Consider the following 16,491-nt stretch of genomic DNA (forward strand, 5'->3'; position numbering starts at 1 on the left):
TGGGGTCAGGGGGGCTGGGAATGGGATGGGGGGGGCTGGGAATGGGATGGGGGGCTGGGAATGGGATTGGGGGTTGGGAATGGGGAGGGGGGGCTGGGAATGGGATGGGGGGGGCTGGGAATGAGGTCGGGGGGGCTGGGAATGGGATTGGGGGTTGGGAATGGGGAGGGGGGGCTGGGAATGGGATGGGGGGGGCTGGGAATGAGGTCGGGGGGGCTGGGAATGGGGAGGGGGGCCTGGAAATGGGATGGGGGTGGGGGGAAGCGCTGGGAATCCCATCACGGGGAGGGGAAGCCCAGGGACACCCCGATATCGGGGAACCCCCATTGCCCTAGGACCCCCCCCCCCATTGCCCTGAGACCCCAAAACTGGGGGGGGGGGAACCCCAAAACTGGGGTGGGGGAGGGGACCCCAAAGGGGGCTCTGAGCGGCCGAGGGCGCCCCCTGGCGCTGGGGGTGATGTTGACAGTGCGCATGCGCCGGATCGAGGGCTCCTTCGGCTCCCTTCGGTATTTTCCGGCCCATTGCATCATCATCGCCTCTTTCCGTTCTCACTCGGCCCTTTCCGACCGCTTCACCCCTTCTCGGTCCTTTCCGCCTCCCCTCGGTCCTTTCCGCCTCTCCTCGGCCCCTTCCGCCTCCCCTCGGCCCCTTCCGCCTCCCCTCGGCCCTGTCCGCCCCCGTTCCCCCGCTGCCATGGCCGGTGGTCGCCGCTCGCCGCCCGCCCGGTGCTGCCCGGGGCGGGTGGCCGTGCCCAGCGTGCACCAGAGCCTGCCCGAGATGGACTTCGAGCGGGGTCCGGGGGGCTCCGGGGGTGGGGGGCAGCACTGCCGGGTTACCGGTACCGGCGGAGCTCAGAGGGGCGCTGGGCTGGGGTGCCCGGTACCGGAGGGGTCCGAGCAGGGCCCGGGGGTCCCGGGGCTCCATCCCGGTCTGAGCCGGCCCCGCTGTTGGCAGGGATCTGGGCGGCGGCGCGGGACGGGGACGAGGCGCGGGTGCTGCAGCTGCTGGAGCGGCGCGGGGACCCCGCGGAGCCCGACCTGGCGGGGTACACGGCCCTGGTACGGGGGTACCGGGGATACCGGGGGTCCCGGGGGTCCGGACCTGGCGGGGTACACGGCCCTGGTACGGGGGTACCGGGGATACCGGGGGTCCTGAGCTGGCACGGGGGTACACGGCCCTGGTACGGGGCACGGGGGGCACGGGGGTCTTTGGGGTCCCGACCTGGCGGGGTACCCGGCCCTGAAACGGGGGTGTTGGGGGTCCCGGGTGTTGGGGGTCTTTGGGGTCCTGACCTGGCGGGTACACGGCCCTGGCACGGGGGCCCCGGGGTGTCCCGGGTGTCCCAGCCTGGCCCGGGGGGTCCCGGGGGTCCCAGCCTGGCCCGGGGGGTCCCGGGGTGTCCCGGGGGGTCCCAGGCTGGCACGGGGCTCCCGGCCCGCAGCACTACGCCAGCCGGAACGGGCACCTGGCCGTGTGCCGGCTGCTGCTGGAGCGGGGGGCTCCGTGCGACGCCCGCACCCCCGGCGGGGCCACCCCGCTGCACCGCGCCTGCTACTGCGGCCACCGCGCCGTCACCGAGCTGCTGCTGGCGCACGGCGCCGACCCCGCGGCCGCCGACGACGACGGCAGAACCGGCCTGCACAAGGTGGGAGCGCGGGGCACCGGCGGGGGGGGGGGGGGGCTCCTCACTCACCCGGGGGTGTCCCCCGTGGGCCCCGGGGGTGACATCGCTGTCGCCAGGCGGCGGAGCAGGGGCACCGCGAGCTCTGCGCGCTCCTCCTGCGGCAGCGGCCGGCGCTGGCCGCGCTCCGCGACGCGCGGGGCCGGAGCCCGCGGGACGGGGCGCACCCGGCCGTCAGGGACCTGCTGGACGCCTGAGGGGACGCGGCCACGCCCACTCCGCCGCGCTCCGAGCCAATCGCGTCCCGCCTCTGCTCTTCGGCCCGCCCCTCTCTCCACCGCAGCCAATCGCGCGCCGCGCCGCCTCAGGGAAGGCAGCCAATCAGCGCCCGCGGGGGGCGGAGCCTCGCGGTATAACCAACGGAGGGCGGAGCGAAGATTTAAAGGCGCCGCGTCCTTTAAATGAGCCCCGGTAACCGGAGCCCCTCCCCCGGTAACCGGAGCCCCTCCCTCGGTAACCGAGCCCTTCCCCCGGTACCCGGCCCCGCCCCCCGCGCAGCACCGACACCCAGCACAGATATAGAATTTTTATTAACCCATCTGGCAAAAAAGCCCCCTGAAAAAACCCCATGAAATAAAAATTCCACGGTCGGTTTCACAACCGAGGGGGGGGGGGGGGAGGGGTGGGTGGGGGAAGGGCAGAACCGGGAGGGGGAGGCCCGGCCCCCCCCGCCCCTCCCCCCTCGGCCCGAGCTCCCCCCCCCTCCAAAAAATACAAATCAAACCTGAACAATAAATAGAAATTCCCGTGGTGGGGGGAAGGAAAAGGAAGGGGTTTGCATAGAGGAAGATTTAATAAAAAAATGGTTTTTTGTTGCTTTTTTTTTTTGTTTTTTTTGTTTTGTTTTTTCCTGGCTTATTATTAATTATTAATTATTATTATTAATTATTATTATTATTATTATTTCTAAAATCTCCCCGCGGAAGGACCTAGGAACTGATCGTCGAGATGTGATTAAGAAAAAAATAATTCAACCTTCTCCCAATAACTTACAGGAGTTCACCCCGGGGGGAACTTTTTGTGCTTATTTTTGTTTTTTTGGGGGGTTCAGGGTCTCTCTCCCCATCCCCCCAGCCCGGGGGGGGTCCCGGGGGGGTTTTGGGGGGACCCTCAGCCCCCTCCTGCCTGTACAACTTTGGTCACTAGCGCTGTCACCCCAAAACCGACCCTGAGACGCCCCCGGGATTTGGGGGGAGGGGAAGGGGGGGGAGGGGAAGGCACCGGACCCTCCCCCATCCCCCCCACCCCCCCTCCAAGGGGACCCCGGAACTCTGGGACCCCCCCTGGGGGTCCCCAACTCTGTCCCCGCGTCCCCCGGAGCCCCCGGGCCAGCGGGGAAAGGGGGGTGGGCACGGGGAAGGGGCTGGGATTTATCCCAGAGGATCCCAAAGTGGAGTAGGAGATCCCAAAGGATCCCAAAGGGATGGAATTCCCATGCCAGGATGGTGTAGGAGCCCTGAGGGGCCGGGATTCCCATCCCAGGGATCCCAAAGGAATGGGATCCCCATCCTGGATCCCTGGCAGGGTTGGGATCCCCATCCCAGATTCCCAGCAGGACTGGGATCCCCATCCCTGGCAGGGTTGGGATCTCCATCCTGGATCTCCAGCAGGGTTGGGATCTCCATTCCCAGCAGGGTTTGGATCTCCATCCTGGATCTCCAGCAGGGTTGGGATCTCCATCCCGGATCTCCGGTAGGGTTGGGATCTCCATTCCCAGCAGGGTTTGGATCTCCATCCTGGATCTCCAGCTGGATTGGGATCTCCATCCCGGGATCCTGGCAGGGTTGGGATCTCCATCCCGGATCTCCATCCCAGATCTCCAGCAGGGTTGGGATCTCCATTCCCAGCAGGGTTTGGATCTCCATCCCGGGATCATGGCAAGGTTGGGATCTCCATCCTGGATCTCCAGCTGGATTGGGATCTCCATTCCGGGATCGTGGCAAGGTTGGGATCTCCATCCTGGATCTCCAGCTGGATTGGGATCTCCATCCCGGGATCATGGCAGGGTTGGGATCTCCATCCCGGATCTCCAGCAGGGGTTGGGATCTCCATTCCCAGCAGGATTGTGATCCTCATCTCGGGATCATGGCAAGGTTGGGATCTCCATCCTGGATCTCCAGCAGGGTTGGAATCCCCATCCCAGGATCATGGCAAGGTTGGGATCTCCATCCTGGATCTCTGGCAGGGTTGTGATCTCCATCCTGGATTTCCCATCCGGATTGGGATCCCCATCCCGGGATCATGGCAAGGTTGTGATCTCCATCCCAGGATCATGGCAGGGTTGTGATCTCCATCCCAGATTCCCAGCCGGATTGGGATCCCCATCCCGGGATCATGGCAGGGTTGTGATCTCCATCCCAGATTCCCAGCCGGATTGGGATCCCCATCCCGGGGCTCCCCAGGGCGGCAGCCCCGCACCCGAAGCTCCCTGAGCCGTCGGCGCCGCGCCGGCGGAGGTGGCGCCGCTCCCGTCCGTGCCGGGAGCGACGCGGCCGGGAACGGCGGCGATTCCCGGCTCCGGCCGCTGCCTGGCGGCTCCCCGGGCTCAGATGGAATTCTCCAGGCCGCTGTGGTTGCTCCGGCGGCTCAGGCAGTTCCTCTCGTTGAGCAGGCTGGTGGTTTCGTCCGCCGGCGCCGGCGGCTCCGGCCGCTCCGGGATCCCCGGCTCCGCTTTGGGGGCGGCGCTGTCGGGGGACTGGGGACAGCTGTCCATGCGCGAGGCCAGCAGCCCGTTCTGGTACTCCTGACGCGTGATCTGCAGCGGGAACGGCGCGGGATGCGGCGGGACAGCCCGAACGGGGCGGGGGTGCCAGCCCGGGATGGTGGGAGAACCCAAAGTGTTGGAATTCCCACCCCAAAATGGATAGGACACCCCAAAGTGTCAGAATTCCCACCCCAGGATGGTGGGAGAACCCAAAAGGATGGAATTCCCACCCCAAAATGGTGGGGAAAACCCAAACAGGGCGGGATTCCCATCCCAGGATGGTGCAGGACACCCCAAAACACCGGAATTCCCATCCCAGGACTCTCCAACACCCCTCAACTCCCCCAAACCACCCCATGACACCCCAAACCACCTGGGGATCCCCAAAATGCTGGGAAAATCCCACCCCAGGATGGTGCAGGACACCCCAAAATGCCAGAATTCCCGTTCCAGGATGGACAGGACACCCCAAAACACCGGAATTCCCATTCCAGGATGGACAGGACACCCCAAAATGTCAAAATTCCCATCCCAAAATGGTGCAGAACACCCCAAAATGCCAGAATTCCCATTCCAGGATGCTCCAACACCTCTCAACTCCCCCAATCTCCACCCCAGCCATCCCAAACCCACCCTGTGACACCCCAAACCCACCCCTGACACCCCAAACCCACCCCAGGACACCCCAAACCCACCCCTGACACCCCAAACCCACCCCAGGACACCCCAAACCCACCCCTGACACCCCAAACCACCCCAGGACACCCCAAACCCACCCCGTGACACCCCAAACCCACCCCTGACACCCCAACCCACCCCTCAAAACCCCACCCCGGCGGATTTCCCGGCCCCAATTCCCGCCGGGAACGCCGACCTTGACGAACTGGAGGTCGCTGAGGGCGCGGACGCTGAAATCGGCCACGTACTGCGCGGCGCCGCCGGCGCTCAGCGCGTTGTTGCTGCCGCCGAGCGGTGACGACGCCGAATCCGAGCGCTCGGGGTAGCTCAGGGAGGCCGAGCGGTTCAGGCCGCTGGCGTGGGACGGGGAACGGATCTCTGCGGGGGATTTTTGGGGTCGGTTCTCATTTTTTGGGAAGGTTTTTGGGGTTGGTTCTCCTTTTTTGGGGTTGTTTCTCTTTTTTTGGGAAGGTTTTTGGGGTTGTTTCTCTTTTTTTGGGGAATTTTTGGGGTTGTTTCTCGTTTTTTGGGAATTTTTGGGGTTGGTTCTCTTTTTTTGGGAATTTTTGGGGTTGTTTCTCTTTTTTTGGGAATTTTTGGGGTTGTTTCTCCTTTTGGGAAGGTTTTTGGGGTCGGTTCTCATTTTTTTGGGAATTTTTGGGGTTGTTTCTCCTTTTGGGAAGGTTTTTGGGGTTGTTTCTCCTTTTTGTGAAGGTTTTTGGGGTTGTTTCTCTTTTTTTTGGGGAATTTTTGGGGTTGTTTCTCCTTATTGGGAAGGTTTTTGGGGCTGTTCTCATTTTGGGAAGGTTTTTGGGGTTGTTTCTCTTTTTTTGGGGAATTTTTGGGGTTGGTTCACCTTCTTTGGGAATTTTTGGGGTTGTTTCTCCTTTTTTGGAAGGTTTTTGGGGTTGGTTCTCCTTTTTGGGAAGGTTTTTGGGGTTGTTTCTCTTTTTTTGGGGAATTTTTGGGGTTGGTTCACCTTCTTTGGGAATTTTTGGGGTTGTTTCTCCTTTTTGGGAAGGTTTTTGGGGCTGTTCTCCTTTTGGGAAGGTTTTTGGGATTGTTTTCGTTTTGGGAAGGTTTTTGGGGTTGTTTCTCTTTTTTTGGGAATTTTTGGGGTTGTTTCTCCTTTTTTGGGAATGTTTTTGGGATTGTTCTCGTTTTGGGAAGGTTTTGGGGTTGTTTCTCCTTTTTGGGAAGGTTTTTGTGGCTGTTCTCGTTTTGGGAAGGTTTTGGGGTTGTTTCTCTTTTTTTGGGAAGGTTTTTGGGATTGTTCTCGTTTTGGGAAGGTTTTTGGGGTTGTTTCTCTTATTGGGAAGGTTTTTGGGGTTGTTTCTCCTTTTTTGGGAAGGTTTTTGGGATTGTTCTCGTTTTGGGAATTTTTGGGGCTGTTTCTCCTTTTTTGGGAAGGTTTTTGGGGTTGGTTCTCTTTTTTTGGGAATTTTTGGGGTTGTTTGTTCTTGGATTTCGGGAGTTCGGGGGTTGAGTCGGGGGAGGTTGATGATTGTGGGGTTGTGGGGGTTGTTTGGGGGGTGATGGAGGGAGGGGGTGGTTGGGGGTTCTCTTGGGATTATTTTGGGATTTTGGGATTCTCTTGGGATTTTGGGATTCTCTTGGGATTCTGGGATTCCCTCTGGACTCTGGGATTCCCTCTGGACTCTGGGATTCCCCGGCTGTCCCCGGATCACCGATGGGATTCGGAACCCCCGGACCCTCCCATGTTTATGGGATTCCCTTGGGATTCTGGGATTCCCTCAGGTTTCTGGGATTCCTTTGGGATTCTGGGATTCCCTCGGGATTCTGGGATTCCCTGGGGTTTCTGGGATTCCCTCAGGACTCTGGGCTGTCCCCGGATCACCGATGGGATTCCCAACCCCCCGGACCCTCCCTCTCCGTCTGCGGGCGGCTCCCGCGGGGTCCCGGGGCGGCTCCGGGGGCGCTCACCGGATCCCGGCGGGGGGCTCAGAGCCATCACCCCGTAGTAGGAGAAGGCTCCCGCCTCGAACTTCATGCACTCCTTGCCAGCCTCCACCTCCACCTTGCCCTGCCGGGAGAACCCAGATGGAGCCCGAGCCCGCGGGGATCAGATCCCCGCACCCCACGGGGATGGGATCCTGTGGGGATCCCCAGCCCCAGATCCCTCAGGGATGCGATCCCAGCAGGATCCCCGGCCCCAGATCCCTCAGGGATGCGATCCCAGCAGGATCTCCGGCCCCAGATCCCTCAGGGATGCGATCCCAGCAGGATCCCCAGCCCCAGATCCCTCTGGGACGTGATCCCATTGGATCCCCGGCCCCAGATCCCTCAAGGATGCGATCCTGTGGGGATCCCCAGCCCCAGATCCCTCAGGGACGTGATCCCGTGGGGATCTCCGGGCCCAGATTCCCCAGGAATGCGATCCCAGCAGGATCCTTGGCTCTGGATTGAGCAAGGATCAGATCCCAGCGGGATCCCCGGCCCCAGATCCCTCAGGGATGCAATCCCAGCAGGATCTCCAGCCCCAGATCCCAGCAGGATCCCCGGCCCCAGATCCCAGCAGGATCCCCGGCCCCAGACCCCGTGGGGATCCGCAGCCCCAGACCCCGTGGGGATCCGCAGCCCCAGATCCCGTGGGGATCCCCAGATCCCGTGGGGACCCCCGGCCCCACACCCCGTGGGGATCCCCAGATCCCAGCAGGATCCCCAGCCCCAGACCCCGCGGGTCCCCGCAGCACCTGCAGGATGAGGATGAAGTAGTCGGCCGGTTTGTTCTTGCAGTACAGGAAGTGCCGCGGCGATTTCTTGTTCTCCTCGTCGAACTTCAGCTCCTGGATGACGTCGGAATATTTCAGGAGCCGCAGCAGGATCTTCTCCGAGATGAAGTTGGGGGTGAAGAGCGTCACCTCTGGAGAGGGGGGAAAGGGTCAGGGGTGGAGAAAGGGAATTCCCATCCTGGGATGGTCTAGGAGACCCTCGGGACCAGAATTCCCATCTTGGAAAGGTCTAGGAGATCCCTGGGACCAGAATTCCCATCCTGGGATGGTCTAGGAGACCCCTTGGGATGGAATTCCCATCCTGGGATGGTCTGGGAGACCCTTTAGGACCAGAATTCCCATCCTGGGATGGTCTGGGAGACCCTTGGGACCAGAATTCCCATCCTGGGATGGTCTAGAAGACCTTTGGGACCAGAATTCCCATCTTGGAATGTTCTAGAAGACCCTTGAGACCAGAATTCCCATCCTGGAATGTTCTAGAACACCCTTGAGACCAGAATTCCCATCCTGGAGAACTCCAACCTTCCAGGATATCCATCCCAGAGCTCCCAAAGAATCCCTGGAGACCCTTGGGACCGGAATTCCCACCTTGGAATGTTCTAGAAGACCCTTGAGACCAGAATTCCCATCCTGGAATGTTCTAGAACACCCTTGAGACCAGAATTCCCATCCTGGAGAACTCCAACCTTCCAGGATGTCCATCCCAGAGCTCCCAAGGAATCCCTGGAGACCCTTGGGGACCAGAATTCCCATCCTGGAATGTTCTAGAACACCCTTGAGACCAAAATTCCCATCCTGGAGAACTCCAACCTTCCAGGACGTCCATCCCAGAGCTCCCAAGGAATCCCTGGAGACCCTTAGGGACCGGAATTCCCACCTTGGAATGTTCTAGAAGACCCTTGGGGACCGGAATTCCCATCCTGGGATGGTCCAGGAGACCCCTGGGACCAAAATTCCCATCCTGGAGAACTCCAACCTTCCAGGATGTCCATCCCAGAGCTCCCAAGGAATCCCTGGAGACCCTTAGGACCCGTCACCCACCCCCACCCTTGTCCCCTCCCACCCTGGGTGACGGAGAACCCAACCAAAAAACCGGGAGAAGAACCGAAACTCCCACTCGGATCACCCAGAGGAGGCACCAGAACCCTCTGAGCTGCTCCGGGGTCACTCTGAGCTCCGGCTGACCGCACTGACCGGTGGACAGGAAGCGGTGGGCGGCCAGCAGGAGCTGAGGTGACACCTTGACCTTCAGCTCGTTGTCGGGGTCCTTGAAGGCCGAGAAGTCGCGCCGGTTCTTCTGGTTGCACACCCTCTTCCTGCTGCGGTTGTCGACTGCGGGGAAGCGCGGGGGTCACCTGGGGACCACACCCCAAAATGGGTGTTGTGTTTTTTTGGGGGATGGAGGGGAACACCGGGACCTACTGTAGGTGTCGGACTCGTCCAGGATCTCGGACTTGATGATCTCCTCGATGACGTCCTCCAGGGTCACCAGCCCCAGCACCTCGTAGAAGGGGTCGCCCTCGCCCTCGTTGTTCACCTTCTGCACGATGGCCAGGTGGGACTTACCTGCGGGGAGGGTGGGGGGGATGGGACGCGGGCAGGATTGGCACCAAGGGGTCAGCAGGGGTCACCAAGGGGTCAGCAGGGGTCAGCAGGGGTCAGCAAGGGGTCAGCAGGGGTCAGCAGGGGTCAGCAAGGGGTCAGCAGGGGTCACCGGGGGTCACCAGGGGGTCCCAACCATGGGATTGTCACCAGGGGTCACCAGGGTGTCACCAGGGGTCACCAAGGGGTCAGCAGGGGGTCAGCAGGGGGCACCAAGGGGTCAGCAGGGGGTCCCAACCATGGGATTGTCACCAGGGGTCAGCAGGGTGTCACCAGGGGTCAGCAGGGTGTCACCAGGGGTCACCAGGGGTCAGCAGGGGTCACCAAGGGGTCAGCAGGGGTCACCAGGGGTCACCAAGGGGTCACCAGGGGTCAGCAGGGGTCAGCTGGGGTCAGCTGGGGTCACCAGGGGGTCACCAGGGGGTCCCAGCCATGGGATTGTCACCAGGGGGTCAGCAGGGGGTCACCAGGGGGTCCCAGCCATGGGATTGTCACCAGGGTGTCACCAGGGTGTCACCAAGGTGTGCAAGCCATGAGATGTCCCCAGAGTGTCCCCAGGATGTCCTCAGGGTGTCCCCAGCATGTCCCCAGCCCTGAGATGTCCCCAGGGTGTCCCCAGCATGTCCCAGCCCTGGGATGTCCCCAGGGTGTCCCCAGGGTGTCCCCAGGGTGTCCCCAGCCCTGGGATGTCCCCAGGGTGTCCCCAGCATGTCCCCAGCCCTGAGATGTCCCCAGGGTGTCCCCAGCATGTCCCAGCCCTGGGCCGTCCCACCCCACCCCATCCCTGGAGCCATAAACTCATTAAAACCCCACCCATCCCTTGGGCTGGGCGCTCCCTCCCAGGTTAATGACACTAATTAACCCCGGGTTAATGACACTAATTAACCCTGTTAATGGCACTAATTAACCCCGTTAGTGGCACTAATTAACCCCGTTAGTGGCACTAATTAACCCCCTCAGGGCTGGGGCAGAGGAGGCTGAAGGCTCCTCGGGGTGAGGGACGGGCCCGGCATTCCCGGGATGTCCCCACGGAATTGGGGTCCCCCCGTCCCTGTCCCGGTTCCCGGGCTGACCCCAACCCCCAGGGAACGTTCTGGAACACCTGGGGCCCGCAAAATGTCCCAGGGGAGGTTCCTGGAGGGCAGGAGAACCTTCTGGAACCCTCAAAACAGGGCAGGAGAACCTTCTGGAACCCTCAAAACAGGGCAGGAGAACCTTCTGGAACCTCCTCCTCCTCATCCTCCTCAACCTCATCCCTGGGAAAAGCTGATTTTAGGGAAAGGCGAATCCCAGACCCCCCCTTCCTCTTCATCCTCCTCCTCCTCTTCCTCATCCTCCTCTTCCTCCTCCTCATCCTCCTCTTCATCCTCCTCTTCCTTCTCCTCATCCTCCTCCTCCTCTTCCTCATCCTCCTCCTCTTCATCCTCCACCTCATCCTCCTCCTCCTCTTCCTCATCCTCCTCCTCTTCATCCTCCTCCTCATCCTCCTCCTCCTCCTCTTCATCCTCCTCTTCCTCCTCATTCTCATCCTCCTCTTCCTCTTCCTCCTCCTCCTCATTCCTGGGAAAAGCTGATTTTAGGGAAAGGCACTTCCTAGACCCTCCTTCCTCCTCATCCTCATCCCCTTCCTCCTCCTCCTTCCTCCTCTTCATCCTCCTCTTCCTTCTCCTCATCCTCCTCTTCCTCCTCCTCATCTTCATTCTCATCCTCATCCTCCTCTTCCTCCTCCTCATCCTCCTCGTCTTCCTCCTCATCCTCATTCTCATCCTCCTCCTCATCCTCCTCCTCCTTCCTCCTCCTCATCCTCCTCCTCCTCTTCATCCTCCTCTTCCTCCTCTTCCTCCTCATCCTCCTCATCCTCCTCCTCTTCCTCCTCCTTCCTCCTCCTCCTCTTTCTCCTCCTCCTTGGGAAAAGCTAATATTAGGGAAAGGCACCTCCCCTTCCTCATCCTCATCCTCCTCATCCTCTTCATCCTCCTCTTCATCCTCATCCTCCTCATCCTCCTCTTCATCCCCCTCCTCCCCTTCCTCCTCCTCCTCCTCCTCCTCCTCCTCCCCCGTTGCCAGGAGCTGTCCCAGGGCTGGAAGGGATTTCCTGGCGCAGCCCGGCTGAGTCAGGAGCCGCTCCCGGCGGGACGAGCGGCCCAACCCCGGCGCCGGCGGCACAGAGGGCACCGGCACCGGCACCGGCACCGGCACCGGGACCGGCACCGGGACCGGCCCATCCCAAAAAAAACCCGGGAATGGGGAGAGGGATCCTCCAGGGGTTTTTATGGAATGTGGGGATGGATGGGAGGGGGCTGGGGGGGTTCATCCAGGGCCAGGTGGTTCCAGCGCGGCCTCGGACGCTCCCGGGGATGGAGAGGTCATGGATCTTCCGGGAATTCCATTCCAAAAAAAATCCGGGAATTCCATCCCAAAAAATCTGGGAATTCCATCCCCAAAATCTGGGAATTCCGTCTCAAAAATCTGGGAATTCCATCTCAAAAATCTGGGAATTCCATCCCCAAAAAAAATCCGGGAATTCCATCCAAAAAATCTGGGAATTCCATCCCAAAAAATTCCATTGAAATCCTCATTTTTCCAACTGAAGCCACACAGATCCTCTGGGAATTCCATCCCAAAAAATCCGGGAATTCCATCCCAAAAAATCTGGGAATTCCATCCCAAAAATCTGGGAATTCCATCCCAAAAAATCCGGAAATTCCATCCCAAAAAATCTGGGAATTCCATCTCAAATATGAGAATTCCATCTCAAAAATCTGGGAATTCCATCCCAAAAATCTGGGAATTCCATCCCAAAAAATCTGGGAATTCCATCCCAAAAAATCCGGGAATTCCATCCCAAAAAATCTGGGAATTCCATCTCAAAAATCTGGGAATTCCATCTCAAAAAATCCGGGAATTCCATCCCAAAAATCTGGGAATTCCATCCCAAAGCGGGATTTGGGAATTGTCACCCCAAGGGCGACGCCCCCAGAGCCCAAACCCCGCAATTAACGCATCCAATTAATTATTCCCTCCGGATTCATTTCTCAGCTCCAGATTTTTGGGATGGAATGGGATCGGCATCTCCCAAGGAAGGGGTTTGGGAATCCCTGGATTTTCCCAGGAGCTGCTCTGGAGATTTCCAGGGAGGAAAAACTTTGGGAAAAGAGCCTGGGAAAGGGAAATTCCACCTTGGAGTTTTCCACATCCCATTCCAAGCTCCAGATTTTTGGGAAAAGAGCCTGGGAAAGGGCAAATCCCACCTCGGATTTTCCACATCCCAATCCAAGCTCCAGATTTTTGGGATGGAATGGGATCGGCTTCTCCCAAGGAAGGGGTTTGGGAATCCCTGGATTTTCCCTGGGATGTTCCAGGAGCTGCTCTGGAGATTTCCAGGGAGGAAAAACTTTGGGAAAAGACCCTGGGAAAGGGCAAATCCCACCTCAGGATTTTCCACATCCCAATCCAAGCTCCAGATTTTTGGGATGGAATGGGATCGGCATCTCCCAAGGAAAGGGTTTGGGAATCCCTGGGATGTTCCAGGAGCTGCTCTGGAGATTTCCAGGGAGGAAAAACTTTGGGAAAAGACCCTGGGAAGGGCAAATCCCATCTTGGAGTTTCCCACATCCCAATCCAAGCTCCAGATTTTTGGGAAAAGACCCTGGAAAAGGGCAAATCCCACCCCAAGGGCTTTCCACATCCCGCTCCATCCTCCCTTGTCTGGAGCTCAGACAGAGCTGTTCCTTCCTGGAACTTCCCTGGAAGTTCCCAATTCCAGGGAAAATCCCAGAGAAAGGAGCCAAACCCAAAATCAGAGGGAGCCCAGAGATTTTCCAGCAGCCTCAGGGGATAAAAACAAGGAGCAAGGAAACTCCCAGGAAATCTGGGATTAAATCTCCCCTTTCACCTCTCATTCCCTGGGGATCGTGGGATCCCCTGGAGATGCAAAACCCAGCGGAATTTCCATTCCATCCTCCCTTGTTGGGAGCTCAGCAGCCCTGGAAGTTCCCAATTCCAGGGAAAATCCCAGAGAAAGGAGCCAAACCCAAAATCAGAGAGATTTTCCTGCAGCCTTGGGGGCTAAAAACAAGGAGCAAGGAAAGATTCCCAGCACGGGAAAACTCCCAGGAAATCCGGGATTAAAGCTCCCCTTTTGCCTCTCATTCCCTGGGGATCGTGGGATCCCCTGGAATCAGCTCTGGAGATGCAAAACCCAGCGGAATTTCCATTCCATCCTCCCTTGTTGGGAGCTCAGCAGCCCTGGAAGTTCCTGGAAGTTCCCAATTCCAGGGAAAATCCCAGAAAAAGGAGCCAAACCCAAAATCAGAGAGATTTTCCAGCAGCCTCAGGGACTAAAAACAAGGAGCAAGGAAACTCCCAGGAAATCTGGGATTAAATCTCCCCTTTCGCCTCTCATTCCCTGGGGATCATCTCTGGAGATGCAAAACCCAGCGGAATTTCCATTCCATCCTCCCTTGTTGGGAGCCCAGAAGCCCTGGAAGTTCCCAGTTCCAGGGAAAATCCCAGAGAAAGGAGCCAAACCTAAAATCAGAGGGAGGCCAGAGATTTTCCAGCAGCCTCGGGGGCTAAAAACAAGGAGCAAGGAAAGATTCCCAGCACGGGAAAACTCCCAGGAAATCTGGGATTAAAGCTCAGTGACCTCCCCTTTTGCCTCTCATTCCCTTGGGATCATCTCTGGAGACGCAAAACCCAGCGGAATTTCACTCCCAGCCACCTCCTCACCCTTTTTGAACTCCTCCAGCATGGCATCCAGCTTGGTGTCGTGGAAAACCACGTGCACGGGGTGGTTGTAGAACTTGGTGATGGTCTTGAGGGGCGTGCAGTCATCGGGATCCACGAAAGCCAGGTCCTTGACGTAGAGGATGTCCATGATGTTGGACCTCTCGTCCTCGTAGACCGGGATGCGCGTGTAGCCGCTCTCCATGATCTCGGACATGGTGTTGAAGTCCAGGATGGCGTCGCTGTTGATCATGAAGCAGTTCTGCAGCGGGGTCATCACGTCCTCCACCGTCTTGGTGCGCAGCTCCAGCGCTCCCTGGATCATGTTCAGCTCCTCCCTCACCAGATCGTTGTAAGGCTCCGTCACCTTCAACATCTCCACCAGCTTCTCCCGGTTGTAGACGGTGCCGATCTCCTGGCCCAGGATACAATCCAGGAGTTTGCTGATGGGGAAGGACAAGGGGAACGTCACCAGCATGAAGAACTTGGTGACCACGATGGTGTTGGCGCCCACGGCCAGCCCGTGCCGGGAGCAGAGCGCCTGCGGCACGATCTCCCCGAAGATGACGATGCCGATGGTGGAAGCCACCACGGCGCCGATGCCGGAGCCGATGAGATCGTCCAGCAGGATGGTGAGGGTGGTGTTGACCAACACGTTGCCCAAGAGCAGCGAGCACAGCAGGTAATTCCCTTTCCTCCGGATGGGCTCGATCCTGCGGGCGTAACGCTTCTCCTTGTCGGTGCCGCAGTTCTGCACGATGCGCAGCTCCATGGGATCCAACGCCATCAACCCCAAATTGAGCCCGCTGAACATCCCCGACAGCACCAACAACCCCGCGATCAGAATCACCTGCAACCACAGCGGCAGCAGCGATTTCTTCTCCTCCAGAACCACCACGTGTCCATCCAGCCCTTGGTGCGGCAGCCAGGGCTGGCCGGGCCGCCGTTGGGAGCACAACACGTAGGTTTTGGCCCGCTCGTCCTTGCGGAGGGGTTGGACCCTCACCCGGAGCAGCGCTGAGGTGTCGCGGGGCTCGGCGGGCCCGGGCCGCACCACCAGATCCTGCGAGCGCTCCTGGCACGTGGCGTTACCGCTCGAAGCGTTGCCTCCCGGCCGTAACTCGGCGAAAGCCACTCGTTCGGCGGCGCCGGGGCCTAAGCCCAGCCCGTAGAGGCGAAGCAAGGCCTCGCTGCCTTCCGTCAGGCGGATGGGCCCGCGGGCCGCCCCCGCCGCCGCCGCCGCCGCCTCCTCGGCCGGTTTGGTGCTCTCCTCCAGGCGCAGCCCCAGCACTACGGTGTCGGAAGCGGGGATGGCGCCGCAGGGCAGCGCCAGCAGCAGCAGCAGCAGCAGCGGCGGCAGGAACGGGCCCGCGGATAACGGGGTCCCCTCACAGCCGCCGCCGCTGCCGCCGCCCGCCGCCATGTTGGGCACTGGCGGGAGCGTCACGCACGGCGGAGGCGCCCACGCGGTGACGTCACGCGCGAGGGGCCACGCCCCCCCCTCCCCGCTCCGCGCGCGCTGGGCCACGCCCCCCTCTCCTCGCCGGGGTGGTGACGTCACTATAGACACGCCCCAAAAGGGGGTGAGTGAGGTCACGCTGGTGGTGACGTCACACGGAGAGCACAGCAGAGGGAGCGACGGTCTTGCCACGCCCCAGAGGGAAAAGGACACGCCCTCTGCGGTTACGTCATACAGAGGCGCGTCCCCTCCCCACGTGGTGTCGTCCCATCGGCGAAACCCCCAAAAGGTGACGTCACGCACAGGTCACTCGTCTGGCACCTGACCCTCGGTGAGACCTTTGAGGTGACATCACACCCCTGAGCTCCGCCCCGCGGCAGGGGAAAGGGATCGTGAGGGGGGCAACCCTGCGGTGACGTCACCAAACAGACCACGCCCACGCCGAGGGAGTCACACGGCCGGGCACGCGCCCCTGGTGGGGGGGGCGAACACGGACACGCCCCCGTGTGACGTCACAGATATGATTGTGCCTATTATAATATATGTGACCACGCCCCCACGGGGAACTCATATATGGCCACGCCCCTATATGGCGGCACCCGAATGACCACGCCCACTCCGCGACCCCAGCGGTGTCACACTCATGGCCCCGCCCCCCTAAGCCCCGCCCCTTAAAGGGGCCGGTGGCGGCCTGGCTTTGGGGGTGTCCCCGGGGAACGGGACCCGGCGGGGACGGGAGGCGGCGGGAACCGGCGGGGGATCTGTGGGAGCACCGGGATCCGGCGGGAATCGGGGTCTGGGCAGGGGGAATGGCACCTAAGGGTGCGCTGGGAATTCGGGGGAATCAGGATCTTCTGGAGCACCGGGACTTGGGGTGGCACCG

General features: G+C 60.3%; 2 protein-coding genes across 3 annotated transcripts; one reads left to right on the plus strand and one right to left on the minus strand.

Annotated features, from left to right (window-relative positions):
• Positions 1 to 471: 471 nt before the first annotated feature.
• On the plus strand, positions 472 to 2,505 carry ANKRD39 (ankyrin repeat domain 39). Of its 2 annotated transcripts, none has more exons than XM_086865471.1 (4): positions 472 to 796; positions 904 to 1,061; positions 1,445 to 1,648; positions 1,744 to 2,505. In XM_086865471.1, the coding sequence occupies exons 1-4, from the start codon at positions 475 to 477 to the stop codon at positions 1,879 to 1,881; spliced, it is 822 nt and encodes a 273-aa protein (XP_086721597.1). In that variant the 5' UTR covers positions 472 to 474; the 3' UTR covers positions 1,882 to 2,505. The 2 variants fall into 2 exon arrangements, with proteins under 2 accessions (XP_086721597.1, XP_086721596.1); XM_086865470.1 differs by having other exon boundaries at positions 958 to 1,061.
• CNNM4 (cyclin and CBS domain divalent metal cation transport mediator 4) lies at positions 2,197 to 15,601 on the minus strand. Its single transcript, XM_086865444.1, has 7 exons — positions 14,153 to 15,601; positions 9,242 to 9,385; positions 9,014 to 9,151; positions 7,781 to 7,950; positions 7,011 to 7,110; positions 5,263 to 5,444; positions 2,197 to 4,439 (listed from the first exon to the last, which is right to left on the minus strand). The coding sequence occupies exons 1-7, from the start codon at positions 15,570 to 15,572 to the stop codon at positions 4,230 to 4,232; spliced, it is 2,364 nt and encodes a 787-aa protein (XP_086721570.1). The 5' UTR covers positions 15,573 to 15,601; the 3' UTR covers positions 2,197 to 4,229.
• Positions 15,602 to 16,491: the final 890 nt, after the last annotated feature.

This window comes from Cyanistes caeruleus, chromosome 29, assembly GCF_971803275.1.
Source record: "Cyanistes caeruleus chromosome 29, bCyaCae1.hap1.1, whole genome shotgun sequence".
NCBI lineage: Eukaryota > Metazoa > Chordata > Aves > Passeriformes > Paridae > Cyanistes > Cyanistes caeruleus.